Genomic DNA, 17,010 nt, shown 5'->3' on the forward strand with positions numbered 1-17,010 from the left:
CCACAAATCTTTCTGAATACATAGAGGTCAAGGGTCCTTGTCAATAAAACTTCTGTAAAAAAATTAACTGTCCAAAGTACTGAGTGCAGAATCTGATTTCATGTGACAGTTTCTTTTATTGGCTATAAAAGCAGACTGTGTGGCTGTGAGGGCTGTGGAGAGAAATAGTTACAAGTTTGCTGCAGTCCAGAGCAGCAGCTTCCATCTTTTCCTCTACACATTACATAAAGACGAATAAATATATCACAGCCTACTTTAATAACCATGTAGGCAGCAGGGTAGCAGAATTATAATATTGTTTAATATGTGATGTTACAGCTGAATTCTATTAGAATTTTGCAGATTTAGGGTATGGGGTTTTATCATTGCATTGCTTATACAATATCAGATTAGTTCATCATCCTTTTATTATTCGTTTACTATTATTTGAATAACTAAGAGTGATCTGTCTCGACTTGATTAGTCTCAAAAAATCCACCAAACCAAAAAACTCACTCTGCTCTCAGATATAACCTGAGCTGATTGGATCCAATACTCTATCACACCTGTGATAATTGGTAGTGTAACATAATGTTGTGTAAAGTTAAGATAATTCATAAAATGATTCATTCCAGCCTTCTGGATAAAATCTGTTTTAGTTTTCTGTCGACTACAACATTAAGACTAAAACTCCAAGAACCCCAAATAGTAATTGTGTCATTAGCTACAAGTGATGTGAGAAGGTTAAAGGGTTAAAATTAACATTGAAATAATGTTGGGATTATTGTGGGCTTGAATAAAAACTGTTGTTGTGCCCCACTGATCCATAGATACAGTAGATTCTTCCACATTTGACTTCTTTCTTTTCTGACTGTTAGACCATGCCTTGGACTTCAATATGAGAAAAATAAAATGAAGTAAAAGTTTCCAGCAACCACGGCGTGCCTTTTAAGTCCTTGGTGTATTGAGCTCCAGACTAAATTTGCATTGTGCGTCACTAAACAGGTCAAACCCGAAAGGCAACAAAGCCTCACCTGCAGAGCAGAGAGAGGTGGAGCCACAGGGGAAATGAACAACAGTTTTATTGCCACATTCAAACATTAATCTGAACCAAGGAAAAACTGCAGTCAAGACGAGTCTCTCTCAAAAGAAAAAGTTGACTTCATCAAGCCTTTTTCAGCAACACCATCTTCGCCACTGGTAAGTACAGCAGATAATATGTGAGTTTCAACAAACAACATTTTTTCATTTCATGACACTTAAGCTCTACTCAGATGGCATGTTCCAATGTTTTTAATTTGTGCATTCAAATGGAAATTTTGCTTTAGCATAAATTAACTAAATACTCAAAATAACTTCTTGATGTTCTAGTTGTCTTACTGATATTTTTGTATTACTAAGACTTTTGCAGTTGCTGTTTAACTTAATCACAGTTTCACCTTTTGTCCTCAGAGTGCAGATATGTCTGCTGCCAGGTCTTTGTTATCTGAAGATCGGATTCTGTGCTCCATCTGTCTAAAGGTGTTCACTGATCCAGTCACCACACCATGTGGACACAACTTCTGCAAAAGCTGCATCACTCAACACTGGAATATTAATGTCCAGTGTCAGTGTCCCAAATGTAAAGAGGTTTTCAACACAAAGCCTGAGCTACGGGTCAATATTTTCATCTCTGAGATGGCTGCTCAGTTCAGACAGTCAGCTCAACAGAAAGTCAGCAGCAGCAGATCAGAGCAACAAGTTTCCAAACCAGGAGAAGTTCCCTGTGACGTCTGCACTGGAACCAAACTGAAGGCCCTGAAGTCCTGCCTGGAATGTTTAGCCTCTTACTGTGAGACTCACCTGGAGCCTCATCTGACAATGTCAGGCCTGAAAAGACATCAGCTGATCAACCCTGTGGAGAACCTGGAAGACAAGATGTGTACAAAGCATGATGACCTGCTGGAGCTGTTCTGCAAGACCGACCAGATGTGTGTCTGCATGCTCTGCACTGTTTTAGATCACAAGACACATGACGTTGTTCCTCTGAAAGAAGAATATGAAGGAAAGAAGGCCGAGCTGGAGAAGACAGAAGCTGAAATTCAGCAGATGATCCAGAAGAGACGACTGAAGATTCAGGAGATCAAACACTCAGTGGAGCTCAGTAACAATGCTGCAGACAGAGAGACAGCAGATGGTGTTCAGGTCTTCACCGCTCTGAAGGAGTCTGTTGAGAGAAGCCAGACCGAGTTCATCAACACGATCAAAGAGAAGCAGAGAAAGACAGAGAAACAGGCTGAAGACTTCATCAAAGAGCTGGAACAGGAAATCTCTGAGCTGAAGAAGAGACGCACTGAGCTGGACCAGCTCTCACACTCTGAAGACCACCTCCACCTCCTCCAAAGCTTCCTGTCCCTGAAAGCTGCTCCACCCACCAAGGACTGGACAGAAGTCAGCATCCATCCAACTTCATATGAGGGGACTGTGGTGAGAGCTGTGAGTCAGCTGGAGGAGATGCTCAGTAAACAGATGAAGAAGCTGTTTGAGGCTGAGCTGAAGAGGGTCCAGCAGTATGCAGTGGATGTGACTCTTGATCCTGATGTTGTACATCCTATAACCAGCCATCAGGTAAATCAGGGTGATAACTGTAGATGTGTCTTATCAAAGCAGGGGTTCAAGTCAGGAAGATTTTACTTTGAGGTTCAGGCTAGAAAGTGGACTACATGGACTTTAGGAGTGACCCAAAAGTTGGCCAACATGAGGGAAAAAAACACACTGAGCCCCACAAATGGTTACTGGACTTTAAGTCATACGTTGCCTGGGAACAAAGCTCTTGCTGGCCCTGGAGTCGGTCTCTCTCTGAAATCTCAGCCTGAGAAGGTGGGGGTGTTTGTGGATTATAAGGAGGGTCTGGTCTCCTTTTATAACGTTGATGCTGCAGCTCTTATTTACTCCTTTACTGGCTGCTCCTTCACTGACAAACTCTACCCATACTTTAGTCCCTGTTGGAATGATGGCATCAAAATCCACACCCATCCAAGTTGTGTAACACAATGAGTAGGAACACTTTATATGCATGAACAAAAAAGTTCAGTGTCATAAAAAGTGTCATTAAAGTGTTTTATACTGGCACATATAACTGAAAATAATTTATGAATCTGATGCTCTGATGCTTTTACTCATATTGTGTTTCTGACACTGACTCTAATGTTTCCTCCTTTGTTCCAGAAATGTTTTTCTTTAATGTGTCACGTTGCTTCTTACAACTAAAACACACCATTTTACCAGACAAATCGATGTTGTAATGTGATGTTGTAATGTGATGTTGTAATGTGATGTTGTAATGATGTCTAATAACTGCATTACCTGCTTTCAAGATTGTTAAATCATTAAAATACATTCTGCTCAGAAATATGAAGCATGTGCATGTTCCTTAAATGCTAAATTCAAATGTTTTCATTGTTTGACCATCGTATAAAATAAGTATATGTACTGGGACAAATTACCGAAGAGCCTTTTGAAAAATTAGAAACAAAAAAATAATTTATGTTTCTTTTTTTGCATTTTAAATAAACAACAGCAAAAATAAGTTTTATTGTGTCTGATGAAGTTATTTTATTTGGACTGATATCACAGCTGAAAGAACAGTTGATGGTGTTTCTAATGAAGTCTTATTTAAGGCTTGAGTTGTGGTTTAGCAGCTGATATGAACCCTAAACCAGTGCTACTAGTCGAGTATAAGTGACATCTTTGGACGCCTTCTCGCAGAGTTTATAAGAAAACTGCAGCCTGTGGCCACATGAGGACATGATTTTTTTCTCCTACACATTTTCTATGTTTTGTACATTTCATTGTGCCTGGAAGCAGATGTGATGCGCTTAATATGATCATTATTATGTAATTCATTTACCTTTTTTTTTCTTTTTTTGCCAACAACTCTAAAGCTACACTTTTGATTTTTTGCCATTAGTAACAAATGATGTAAGCATGTGAAAAAGTACAGGTTATCATTTTATCGATGATTGGATTATTTTGAATTATAGTTTCCAATAACTACGAGGTGCCCTTACAAGTCTTTGGTACTGCAAACTAAAGTCATTGTTCCAAAACTACGTCACTAAACAGGTCAAACCTTGAAGGGCAATCAAGCCTCACCTGCAGAGCAGAAAGAGGTGGAGTTACACTGGAAACGCAACACATCAGTTTTAATGCCACATGCTTCTGATGAATCGAAACCTTCATCTATGTGAAGGCAAACCTGCAGTCACAAGTCTGTTTCTCTCAAAACAAGAAGTCGACTTTATCAGGCTTTTCTTTCAACACAGCAGAGTCTCTGCCAAACACTGGTGAGTATTTACTCATATTACGTTACAATATACACAAACAATATTGAGACAAAACTTCAGCTCTACTCAGACAAGATGTTCTATGGTGTTTATTTTTCCAGTTAAAGAAGAAATCTGTTATATATTTACTGTAATAAATCATAAAATGACAACGAAATGTCATCAGAAATTAAGAAAATATGTTAAGTTGAAATGCTTTCTGCTATGACAGCAAAGCTCTATGCTCTGAATTCCCCTTAAAATTTCTCTTCCAGACCAGAATAATATTTGTATGTCTGTTTCACATTGATTAGACTTTAAATTCATGCCAAATGTTCACTGAATGAGTAAGTGTCTGTTTAAGAGTCATTAATAATCTTGTGGAAGGCATAAATGTTTATAAGTGTTAATTGGACGATATGTTAATGGAGTCTGACAGACAGTGAGACAAGCAGTCATCTGACTTAAACTCCCGTGTATATTTCCTGAGTTTTCAGATTAATGATCTTAACTTAACATTGACTGACAACTGACAGTTTTGAGACAGTATAAACAGCTGATCAGCTGACAGTGTAGGACTTGTTGTTGCTTGTTGTTGTTCATGACGTTGCACACACCCTCTGCTCCTGTAGTGCTCCTACTGCCTGTCTGAGCTTCCCTGAGTCTGTGGAGGGTCAGGGAGGAAAACAACAACTCATTTCAACCATAGATTGTATATTAAATAGAATTTCAACATATTTAATATAAAGTCTATGACTCAAATTCACTATTTTGACTGCAGTATTAATTTTTGCATGTCCAGTTGATACAAATTTCTCTTAAAACCTGACTTTCTTTATTACTAATCAAGACTTTTGCAGTTGCCATATTATTTCATGACAGTTTCATTTCTTGTCCTCAGAGTGTAGATATGTCTGCTGCCAGCTGTCTGCTGATTGAAGATCAGTTTCTGTGCTCCATCTGTCTGGATGTCTTCACTGATCCAGTCACCATACCATGTGGACACAACTTCTGTAAAACCTGCATCACTGAACACTGGAATATTAATGTCCAGTGTCAGTGTCCCAACTGTAAAGAGGTTTTCAACACAAGACCTGAGCTGCGGGTCAACACTTTCATCTCTGAGATGGCTGCTGAGTTCAGACAGTCAGCTCAACAGAAAGCCAGCAGCAGCAGATCAGAGCAACAAGTTTCCAAACCAGGAGAAGTTCCCTGTGACGTCTGCACTGGAACCAAACTGAAGGCCCTGAAGTCCTGCCTGGTGTGTCTGGCCTCCTACTGTGAGACTCATCTGGAGCCTCATCTGACAACATCAGGCCTGAAAAGACATCAGCTGATTGACCCTGTGGAGAACCTGGAAGACAAGATGTGTGCAATGCACAATAAACCACTGGGGCTGTTCTGTAAGACCGACCAGATGTGTGTCTGCAAGCTCTGCACTGTTTTAGACCACAAGACACATGATGTTGTTCCTCTGAAAGAAGAATATGAAGGAAAGAAGGCCGAGCTGGAGAAGACAGAGGCTGAAATTCAGCAGATGATCCAGAAGAGACGACTGAAGATTCAGGAGATCAAACACTCAGTAGAGCTCAGTAAAGAAGATGCAGACAGAGAGATAGCAGATGGAGTTCAGGTCTTCACCGCTCTGAAGGAGTCTGTTGAGAGAAGCCAGACCGAGTTCATCGACACGATCAAAGAGGAGCAGAGAAAGACAGAGAAACAGGCTGAAGACTTCATCAAAGAGTTGGAACAGGAAATCTCTGAGCTGAAGAAGAGAAGCACTGAGCTGGACCAGCTCTCACACTCTGAAGACCACCTCCACCTCCTCCAAAACTTCCTGTCCGTGAACACTGCTCCACCCACCAAGGACTGGACAGAAGTCAGCATCCATCCACCTTCATATGAGGAGACTGTGGTGAGAGCTGTGAATCAGCTGGAGGAGACGCTCAGTAAACAGATGAAGAAGGCTGAGCTGAAGAGGGTCCAGCAGTATGCAGTGGATGTGACACTTGATCCTGATACAGCACATCCTGATCTCATCTTGTCTGATGATGGAAAACAAGTTAAACATGGAGATGTAAGGAAGAATCTCCCAGACAATCCACAGAGATTTGATAATTCTGTGTGTGTCTTAGCAAAGCAGAGTCTCCCTTCAGGAAGATTTTATTACGAGGTTCAGGTTAAAGGGAAGACTGAGTGGGATTTAGGAGTGGCCAGAGAGTCGAGCAAAAGGAAGGGACGAATCACAGCAAGCCTTCAGGAAGGTTACTGGACGATATGTTTGAGGAATGAAACTGAGTACGAAGCTAATGCTGACCCTCCAGTCTGTCTCTCTCTGAAGTCTCAGCCTGAGAAAGTGGGGGTGTTTGTGGATTATGAGGAGGGTCTGGTCTCCTTTTATGACGTTGATGCTGCAGCTCTTATCTACTCCTTTACTGGCTGCTCCTTCACTGAGAAACTCTACCCACTCTTCAGTCCTTGTCTTAGTAGTTATGGTAGAAACTCTACCCCTCTGATCATCTCTACTGTCAGTCACACTGAGTAGAAAAAAAAACATTGATTTTTTTTTTTTTACAGAAAGATTAACACTCATTTAATGAAACTAATGTATTTCTATTGGTAAGGTATGGTGAATATATTGTTGCTTTTTCTGATGCCGATCAATTTTTTTTTTTCCACCAATGTAAATAATTTTCTTTGAGGGGTCAAATTGCTACTTAGTACTACAACACACAATTTTACTAAAGTGATTGATATTATCTAATGGAGTCTAATTCATTCTAACATCTTCATCACCTGCCTTTAAGACTGTTAACCCGTCAGAAACCACTGTATTAAGAAATACAAATCATTTTAATGTTTCATAAAAGTCTGGTTGCCAAATTCAAACCATTTTATTATCTGGTCATTGTATATATAAGAAGAAGAAGTATGTATACTGGCACAAATTACTGAGGAGTCTTTTTTATAACTGAGACAATTGTCATTTATTTTTGTCTTTTTAAATAAACAAATGCAAAACTAATTTTTTGTGTCTCTAATGAAGTTATTCTGTTTTTGATTGATATCACAGCAGAACAAAACAGCTGATGGCACTTCTAATTAATTAATTAATACCATCAGCTCTTCTGACATATAAACTGAGCAAATGAGCTCCAATCCTCCATCACATCTGAGACAGTTGGTAGTGTAAGATGATGTTGTGTTATTTAAGGTTGGAGTTGTGTTTGAGCAGCTGATATGAACATTAAAGCAGTGCTACTAGTTGGTAGAAAATAAATGATGTTTGAGGACGCTCTCTAGTGGAGCTTATAACAAACTGCAGCCTGTGGACACATGAGGACATGCTCGTAATAAATAACTACACAGTCTGATGCTGAAGCAGATCACATGAACGAAGGAGAACAATGAAATGTTTTGCAGTTTTTTAAAACTAATTTCAAAATCAGCCATTTTTCTAGCACTAAAGAAGACTTTTACTTAAAAAGTGTTGTAATTCAACTACTTTTAGGAAGGGAGAATCACAGAGAACTCTAATTTTCCTCCTTCTAATTTAATCTGTGAGAAATCTTTTAGGTAGAGAAAAGCTGCTCAACACTTTGGAGAACAGCAGTGAAGTGCAGAGGGATCAGTTGTTATGATGGATCACAGACTGTAACATGTTTGGAACAGAAACAGACTGAAATGTTACAGTCAGAATGACACATTTACAGAGGGGGGAGGAACAAAGTACATTTACTGATTTACTAAAAGTACAAAAATCAGGTTGTTGTATTTTAGCTGAAGCAGAAATATTGTACTTTGGGAATAGAAGATGAGGGTTAATGTACATTCATCTGAATCCAGAGAACAGGAGGAGCCTGAAGAGCTGCAGAAAAGGAGACTTATCTTAACTTTTGCAGGTGCAACAGACACAAACAAGTCCACCGCTGTTTCTGATCAGGTCAAAGTTGAACCAGTTTCATCCAGACTCACTGCAGGGATCAGCTCATTTCTAGCAGCACCTTGTTGACCAGGAAAGTTCAGTAAATCCAGATGGTTTTTTTTAGAACAACTGTCTCTCTGTTTAGTTTTATATACATCACTGTTTTTCTTTTGATCTCCTCATGTGGCTCCTCTCACTCCTCTTTCTGTCCTCCTCCATGCTGCCTAAATCAGGTGAGTCTGATTCATCTCCTCCCTTCACCACCTGCCTTTCTTGTCCAGGTGAAAAGGGCTAATCTGTACATTTTCTTTTCCTCTTTTGTGCCTCTGTTTCCTTTCCACATCAACAACAACAACAATATAACTCACCAACTCAGCTCTGACTCTGATCAGTCTGAGATTATTTGCATGTTTTAACACGTGTCATATTTTTTTAAAGAAGAAGAAGAAGAAAGAAAAACAGGACTTTGAGACTCCATCAACTGCCCTGAAAGCAAAACTGTGCAAGTCGTAAATTTTGACCTGATAAAATCTTTAATAATGGAAAACAAAGAAGACAGCTACAAGCAGGACTTGAATATTTAAAGTAAAGAAGGTAATCAAGGCTCTCTCTAACTGAGAACATTTTTCTATTTTGATTTAACTTAAGACGGCTTTGAAAGAAATATTTTAATTTACAGCTTCTGACACCTCAAAATCACAGAGAAGTCTGCAGTGATAAAAGTCTTCCATCTCAGTTTTTCTTTACTTTTTTCCCTGTAATGTGATTAGTAAGAAATCTGTCACAGAAAGAAAAAAGTGGTCAACAGTTTGGAAAGGTGGCAGAAAAGTTTAATCACAGAGTAAACAGTGAGCTGAACACTGGAGTGTTTGTGGGATTGTAGAATGACTGTAAAGGGAGTATTTGAGCCTGTTGTCTGTCTATTGTTGAAAATATAAGAAGAAACTTAAAGTAAAAACTTGTTTTCTTTAAAATCTACACCAAGCTATTTCCCAATAAGATAATAAAACCTCATATGCAGAGGTGCAGTGAGAGGAGGAGCAACACTGAAAGAGGAGAAACGTCAACTGACATTTCCAGAAATGAAAGTGAAAGTTTGTCTGAGCCACATCGGAGCTGCAGTCGAGACACGTCTCCCTGTTTCTGTCTGAAGAAAAATTCAACTGAATCCATCAGGTTTTTCTCAACAAAACAGCAGAATCTCTGTCAAACACTGGTGAGTAACACTCACTGCCCCACACAGACAAGATGGACTAACTAAATATTTGGTCAAGTTTTAGTTCAGCCTTAGCTTAAGCTGCTACAGCACTGTCTGACTTCACCCTGTATCAAAATACAGGAAATCAAAATGGACATCTTTTGACTTGCAGAGGGGAACCCTGAGGGCCTGAATCAGTATTTCAAGTGTGTGTATACATACATATATATATATATATATATATATATATATATATATATATATATATATATATATATATATGTATATATTTATATACATATATATATTTATATATTTATATATATATTTGTTGTCTCTAGGCAGAGAAAGGTTAGAGCAGGTTCACCTATTGGTTAGGACTTCATCACTGGGACAGAAGAACACAGCCTGTGTGTTTTTTTTAGAAAGTGACAGGTGAATTGATTAAAGTTTTTGTTGTTGTTGTTGTTTTAATTTATCTATCTTTTTATTCTCATCTGTTTAAATGATTCATGTATATGTCTTCAAAGAGGCTGCTGATTAAAAAAAGTCACTACAAGCTGCAACAACATGTGATTTTGGTTGCATTTAAATGGTTGTATTGGCTTTGAAATATCCAATTTTAATACTTCATCGTCATGATTAAGTCAGAGTTGTTGCTGTCAGTCTCTGCAGTCTCAGCCTGAGAAGGTGGGGATGTTTGTAGATTATAAAGAGGGTCTGGCCTCCTTTGGTTGATGCTGCAGGTCTTATCTACTCCTTAACTGGCTGCTCCTTCATTGAGAAACTCTACCCACACTTTAGTTCATGTCTAAATAACAAAGTTTAAAACTCTGTCCTCTTGATCATCTCTCTTACTACAGTAAGTTTAATTTTTGAGTTGTGTTTGAGAAGCACATATGAACACTAAGCTAGTCCTACTAGTTTGTAGAGAATAATAGTAATAATAATAGATTGAGGGCGCCCTCAAGTGGTGTTCATAACAAACTGGAGCCACTGGCCCCTTTTTTTCTCTTCAATTTTTCCTGCATTTTGTACATTTTATTGTGCATGAAAGCAGATGTGCTGCACTTAAGATGATTAATTTCAGCCTTCTGGACAAAATCTGTTTTGGTTTTTTGTCACTAAAGAACCCCTAAGAGTAATTGTGTCACTTTGGAAACTTTTTCCATCAGTTACAAGTGATGTAAGAATGTCAAAAGGTTAAGATTAACATTGAAATAATGTTGGGATTTTTGTGGGCTTGAAGATAGACTGTTGTTGTGTCCCACTAATCCACAGATACAGTACATTCTTCCACATTTGACTTCTTTCTTTTCTGGTTCCAGTAACCACAACATGCCCGTGCAAGTTTTTTGTGTTGAGCTCCAGAATAAATTTGCATTATGTGTCACTAATTAGGTCAAACCTGAAAGGCAACAAAGTCTCTGTATGACTAATCAAGACTTTTGCAGTTGCTGTTTTACTTAATTAGTTTCACCTTTTGTCCTCAGAGTGTAGATATGTCTGCTGCCGGATCTTTGCGATCAGAAGATCGTTTTCTGTGCTCCATCTGTCTGGATGTCTTCACTGATCCAGTCACCACACCATGTGGACACAACTTTTGTAAAACCTGCATCACTCAACACTGGAATATTACTGTCCAGAGTCAGTGTCCCAACTGTAAAGAGATTTTCAACACAAAGCCTGAGCTGCAGGTCAACACTTTCATCTCTGAGATGGCTGCTGAGTTCAGACAGTCAGCTCAACAGAAAGCCAGCAGCAGCAGATCAGAGCAACAAGTTTCCAAACCAGGAGAAGTTCCCTGTGACGTCTGCACTGGAACCAAACTGAAGGCCCTGAAGTCCTGCCAGGAGTGTTTAGCTTCTTACTGTGAGACTCACCTGGAGCCTCATCTAAGAATGTCGGGCCTGAAAAGACATCAGCTGATCAACCCTGTGGAGAACCTGGAAGGTAGGCTGTGTACAAAGCATGGTAAACTGCTGGAGTTGTTCTGCAAGACCGACCAGATGTGTGTCTGCATGTTCTGCACTGTTTTAGACCACAAGACACATGATATTGTTCCTCTGAAAGAAGAATATGAAGGAAAGAAGGCCGAGCTGGAGAAGACAGAGGCTGAAATTCAGCAGATGATCCAGAAGAGACAACTGAAGATTCAGGAAATCGGACGTTCAGTGGAGCTCAATAAAGAAGCAGCGGGCAGACAGGTAGCAGATGGAGTTCAGGTCTTCACCGCTCTGAAGGAGTCTGTTGAGAGAAGCCAGACTGAGTTCATCAACACGATCAAAGAGAAGCAGAGAAAGACAGAGAAACAGGCTGAAGACTTCATCAAAGAGCTGGAACAGGAAATCTCTGAGCTGAAGAAGAGACGCACTGAGCTGGACCAGCTCTCACACTCTGAAGACCACCTCCACTTCCTCCAAAACTTCCTGTCCCTGGACACTGCTGCTCCACCCACCAAGGACTGGACAGAAGTCAGCGTCCATCCAACTTCATATGAGGGGACTGTGGTGAGAGCTGTGAGTCAGCTGGAGGAGACGCTCAGTAAACAGATGAAGAAGCTGTTTGAGGCCGAGCTGAAGAGGGTCCAGCAGTATGCAGTGGATGTGACACTTGATCCTGATGTGGTACATCCTATACCCACCCAACAGGTAAATCAGGGTTATAACTGTAGATGTGTCTTATCAAAGCAGGGGTTCAAGTCAGGAAGATTTTATTTTGAGGCTCAGGCTAGAAAGTGGACTACATGGACTTTAGGAGTGACCCAAAAGTTGGCCAACATGAGGGAAAAAAACACACTGAGCCCCACAAATGGTTTCTGGACTTTAAGTCATACATTGCCCGGTTACAAAGCTCTTGCTGGCCCTGGAGTCCATCTCTCTCTGAAATCTCAGCCTGAGAAGTTAGGGGTGTTTGTGGATTATGAGGAGCGTCTGGTCTCCTTTTATGATGTTGATGCTGGGGCTCTTATTTACTCCTTTACTGGCTGCTCCTTCACTGACAAACTCTACCCATACTTTAGTCCCTGTTGGAATGATGGCATCAAAATCCACAACCATCCAAGTTGTGTAACACAATAAGTAGGAACACTTTATATGCATGAACAAAAACGTTCAGTGTCGTATAATGTGTCATTATGCCATGCTCAATTTCTTCATTTCTAAATCTAAATGTTTTTCTCTTGTTTCTTTAAGTCACATTTGTGAATAATATGCGATTAGTCTAAAGCAGTCAATTTCTTTCTGTATTTGTTTGTATTATTTCTGCTGTCAAAACATGAGAAAATGTAGTTAAAAGGCAAATCTTTTACCAAAGGCAGTCTAGGTCAGGGGTCCCCAAATGGCGGACCGCGGTCCGAGTCCGGACCCACACGCCGTCCTGACCCAGACCTATAACCAATAAATTATTAATAGATTTTAAATTTTGACGGGACGCTTCTATTTTAACTGGCGCAACTTTTCTAGTCTTTCCGCTGCTGGTTTATCTGATCAGGAAACGCACAGACCAACTGCAGAGAAGCTGCGTGTGGAGGAGACTGTTGTTAATGACGGAGTTTATTACAACAGAAACTAACGTGATGGTTAATGACATCGACACCAACCAGATGCACTTATAAAATTAAACAACTGTATAAGGAGGCCTGTACGTAAAACAGGAGAGTCTGTGTTTCTCTGTGAGAAACTTTCAGACCTTCTCACAGCAGAGTGAACAGGTGAGGGAGGAGAGGAGGACAGACTGATCACTAATCAATCGCAGATGCCGTCGTCCTCTCAGACTGATTAAAAAAATAAAAATGACAAACCTGGGTGTCCACACAAATAAAGTCTTTGTGTGAAACACTGCAGAGTGAAACATCGTGCTGTTTACAGACAGTCTGCTGTCTGTAGTTTGACAGAGAGACAGAAAGGGTCGTGTCTAGAAGGGAACCCTAGACCCGCGAAAGATCGCAAGAGTTTGATTATTTTAGTAGAAATTACGAACACAAATCTCGCGAGAGTTGTGCAAATAAAGAGTTACCTTCTAGACACGACCGAAAGAGATGCGCAGCTCCAAAAATATAAAATCATGTCGTGGTGTCGATGTTTTTAATGTGGCGGCCGCCATAAATAAAACTATTCACTGATCCACAGAGAGTCACTGAAACACTGATCACTGACCTGCTGTGATGGAAAAAAAATACTCACATTCTTTACTTTGGTATTTTTACATTGTGGTATTAGTGTTTTTACTTAATTACAATTTAAAAATTGTGCATGTCATTGTTTCCTTTTTTGAAAAATCAACATTTTTATTGCTGTTGTTGTACTTTAATGGTATTCTTATTGCTATTTTTTTTATTTTTTTTTATTACTAAATACAGACCTGCAAACTCATAAGAGGAGAAAAAGGTGTCATGTTGGTAAACCAGTCCCCTGTCCTCTGTCCTCTGGGAGCGTCTGTCCTGCTCCAGAAGAAAAATGTTGTGATTTTAACATGTTAACAAAACATTCTGGTGACTGTTTCAGTTAAAAGAGTTAGTTCCATCTTCTGTTTGTGGTTTCTGCAGACATTACTACCTTTACTTTTACCTTTGTACTTGGAAAAAAAAGTGAAAAGTAAAGTGAAAACAGTAAAAGTAAATCTACATTAAAAGTAAAGTTACTTTGCTAAGTATTTTTACTTTAGTAATTTATAGTTGTTCATTTAATAGACCTGTCTTATCTTCTCTTTTGTATATGTCCATTATTCTTAAATAAAGCAAAAGTAATGTAATAGAAAAAAAAAATGCAGAACACGCAATATTTCTTATCTGATTACTCGATTAATCGGCAGAATAATCAATAGATTATACTTAAATTTTACTGGTTCGGCCCACTTGAGAAAGTTAGACATTATGATATTCCGGACCTTTGCTTTAGGAAATTTTCTCTAACTGGACCTCTTTGAATTTTAATTGAATACCCCTGGTCTAGGTGGTAAATTCAAAACTTGAGTGTTTGACACTGGCATGTATAACTGAAAAAATTTATGAGTCTGATATTATTTAAATGCTTTTCCTCATATGATGATATTTTTTTTTGCAACTGAAACCAAAAGGAAACAGTGGAACAACCATTTTCTACATAAAGATTCACCACCATTTAATATGATACATGTAATATTGATGATGTACAATTGTGTTCTTTTCTGACTTTAATCATTGTGTTCTCCTTTTTTTCAGAAATGTTTTTCTTGAATGTATCATGTTGCTTGTTATAACTAAAACACACTATTTTAAAAGACAAATTGATGTAATGTGATGTTCCAATGATGTCTGATTTAGTCTAATAACTGCATTACCTGCTTTCAAGATTGTTAAATCATTCATAAAAAAAAAAAAAAAAAGTGCTCTTATCAGTACACATACTTATTGTATAAAATAAGTATATGTACTGGGACAAATTACCGAAGAGCCTTTTGAAAAATTAGAAACAAAAAATCATTTATGTTTCTTTTTTTTGTATTTTAAATAAACAACAGCAAAAATAAGTTTTATTGTGTCTGATGAAGTTATTTTATTTGGACTGATATCACAGCTGAAAGAACAGTTGATGGTGTTTCTAATGAAGTCTTATTTAAGGCTTGAGTTGTGGTTGAGCAGCTGATATGAACCCTAAACCAGTGCTACTAGTTAAAATTTAGTGCCGTCTTTAGGCGCCCTCTAGTGGAGTTTATAAGAAAACTGAAGCCTGTGGGCACTTGAGGACATGATGTTTTTTCTTCTACACCTTTTCTGTGTTTTGTACATTACATTCTGCCTGAAAGCAGATGTGATGCGCTTAATATAATCTGTTTAGTTTAGTTTTGTTTGTTGCCAACAAAAACACTAAAGGTACAAGAACACCAAAGAGCAATTATGTTACTGTGGAAACTTTTCCATTAGTAACAAATGATGTAAGCATGTGAAAAAGTAAAGGTTAACATTTTATTGATGATTTGATTCTTTTGAATTATAGTTTCCAATAACTACAAGGTGCCCTTACAAGTCCTTGGCGCAGGTCAAACCTTGAAGGGCAATCAAGCCTCACCTGCAGAGCAGAAAGAGGTGGAGTTACACTGGAAACGCAACACATCAGTTTTAATGCCACATGCTTCTGATGAATCGAAACCTTCATCTATGTGAAGGCAAACCTGCAGTCACAACAAATCTGTTTCTCTCAAAACAAGAAGTCGACTTTATCAGGCTTTTCTTTCAACACAGCAGAGTCTCTGCCAAACACTGGTGAGTATTTACTCATATTACGTTACAATATACACAAACAATATTGAGACAAAACTTCAGCTCTACTCAGACAAGATGTTCTATGGTGTTTATTTTTCCAGTTAAAGAAGAAATCTGTTATATATTTACTGTAATAAATCATAAAATGACCACAATATGTCTTCAGAAATTAAGAAAATATGTTAAGTTGAAATGCTTTCTGCTCTGACAGCAATGCTCTATGCTCTTTGTTCCCCTTAAAATTTGTCTTCCAGGCCAGAATATATAATATAGACAGGCGTCGGGCAGTGAGACAAGCAGTCATCTGACTTAAACTCCGGTGTATATTTCCTGAGTTTTCAGATTAATGAGCTTAACTTAACATTGACTGACAACTGACAGTTTTGAGACAGTATAAACAGCTGATCAGCTGACAGCGTAGGACTTGTTGCTTGTTATTGTTTATGACGTTGCACACACCCTCTGCTCCTGAAGTGCTCCTACAGCCACATTCATCTCCTCCCTTCACCACCTTCCTTTCTTGTCCACATGAAAAGGGCTATTCTGTACATTTTCTTTTCCCCTTTTGTGCCTCTGTTTCCGTTCCACATCATGGGAAAAGGCATTTGTTCTTGCTAAAAACATCAACATGTCATTTATAACTCACCAACTCAGCTCTGACTCTGATCAGTTTGAGATTATTTGCATGTTTTAACACATGTTATATTTTTGGTTTTTTATTAAAAAAGAAAAACTTTGAGACTTACTGGCATTAATTCCACTGAAAGCAAATCTGTTCAAGTCTTCAGTTTTGACCCGATAATTATATAAATAGTTTTGAAACTATTTATATAATTGCAGAGTTACATGAACTTAATCTGCTATACTTTCAAAATTCTTCACCTTAAGATTTTCAAAATAAAATAGAAATGAAAGCTATAATTATTAACACCTTGTGATTTCTTGGACATACTATGGATTTTCTGGTGGTAGAAAGTAATCAAGGCTCTCTCTAATTAAGGAGATTTTTCTATTTTAATTTAACTTAAGAGGGCTTTGAAAGAAAAAGAAAAAAGTTAAAACTTTAAAAGCTTGGGTAAGCTATTTCTCAATGAGAGAATAAAACCTCCCATGCAGAGCTACAGTGAGAGGAGGAGCAACACTGAAAGAGGAGACTCACATTTCCAGAGATGAAACTGAAAGTTTGTTTGTGCCACAGCGGAACTGCAGTCGAGACACGTGTCTGTTTGTCTGAAGAAAAATTCAACTGAATCCATCAGGTTTTTCTCCAAAAACACTGGTGAGTAACACTCACTGCCCTGCACAGACAAAATACACAAACTAAATATTTAGTCAAAATTTAGTTCAGTCTTAGCTTAAGCAA

At 38.5% G+C, this 17,010-nt stretch overlaps 3 protein-coding genes across 4 annotated transcripts; all 3 read left to right on the top strand.

Annotated features, from left to right (window-relative positions):
* Nucleotides 1-257: 257 nt before the first annotated feature.
* LOC146317055 (E3 ubiquitin-protein ligase TRIM21-like) lies at nt 258-3,307 on the top strand. 2 transcript variants are annotated; one of them, XM_084733655.1, is made up of 2 exons: nt 258-1,199; nt 1,432-3,307. In XM_084733655.1, exon 2 carries the CDS (start codon nt 1,441-1,443, stop codon nt 3,013-3,015), a length of 1,575 nt encoding a protein of 524 aa, XP_084589781.1. In that variant the 5' UTR covers nt 258-1,199; nt 1,432-1,440; the 3' UTR covers nt 3,016-3,307. The 2 variants fall into 2 exon arrangements, with proteins under 2 accessions (XP_084589781.1, XP_084589780.1); XM_084733654.1 differs by having other exon boundaries at nt 259-1,179.
* A 329-nt stretch (nt 3,308-3,636) lies between these two features.
* On the top strand, nt 3,637-7,056 carry LOC146317056 (E3 ubiquitin-protein ligase TRIM21-like). The gene has a single exon (XM_084733652.1). It carries the CDS (start codon nt 5,194-5,196, stop codon nt 6,826-6,828), a length of 1,635 nt encoding a protein of 544 aa, XP_084589778.1. The 5' UTR covers nt 3,637-5,193; the 3' UTR covers nt 6,829-7,056.
* A 2,252-nt stretch (nt 7,057-9,308) lies between these two features.
* Nucleotides 9,309-14,376, top strand: LOC146317057 (E3 ubiquitin-protein ligase TRIM21-like). Its single transcript, XM_084733653.1, has 3 exons — nt 9,309-9,424; nt 10,900-12,730; nt 14,359-14,376. Exon 2 carries the CDS (start codon nt 10,909-10,911, stop codon nt 12,484-12,486), a length of 1,578 nt encoding a protein of 525 aa, XP_084589779.1. The 5' UTR covers nt 9,309-9,424; nt 10,900-10,908; the 3' UTR covers nt 12,487-12,730; nt 14,359-14,376.
* Nucleotides 14,377-17,010: the final 2,634 nt, after the last annotated feature.

Source organism: Lutjanus erythropterus, chromosome 13, assembly GCF_056507025.1.
Source record: "Lutjanus erythropterus isolate fLutEry1 chromosome 13, fLutEry1.hap2, whole genome shotgun sequence".
Taxonomy (NCBI): Eukaryota; Metazoa; Chordata; class Actinopteri; order Lutjaniformes; family Lutjanidae; genus Lutjanus; species Lutjanus erythropterus.

Bases quoted from the DNA above. Each gene is read 5' to 3' on its own strand.
- LOC146317055 (XM_084733655.1), top strand. From the start codon at position 1,441: ATGTCTGCTGCCAGGTCTTTGTTATCTGAAGATCGGATTCTGTGCTCC.
- LOC146317057 (XM_084733653.1), top strand. From the start codon at position 10,909: ATGTCTGCTGCCGGATCTTTGCGATCAGAAGATCGTTTTCTGTGCTCC.
- LOC146317056 (XM_084733652.1), top strand. From the start codon at position 5,194: ATGTCTGCTGCCAGCTGTCTGCTGATTGAAGATCAGTTTCTGTGCTCC.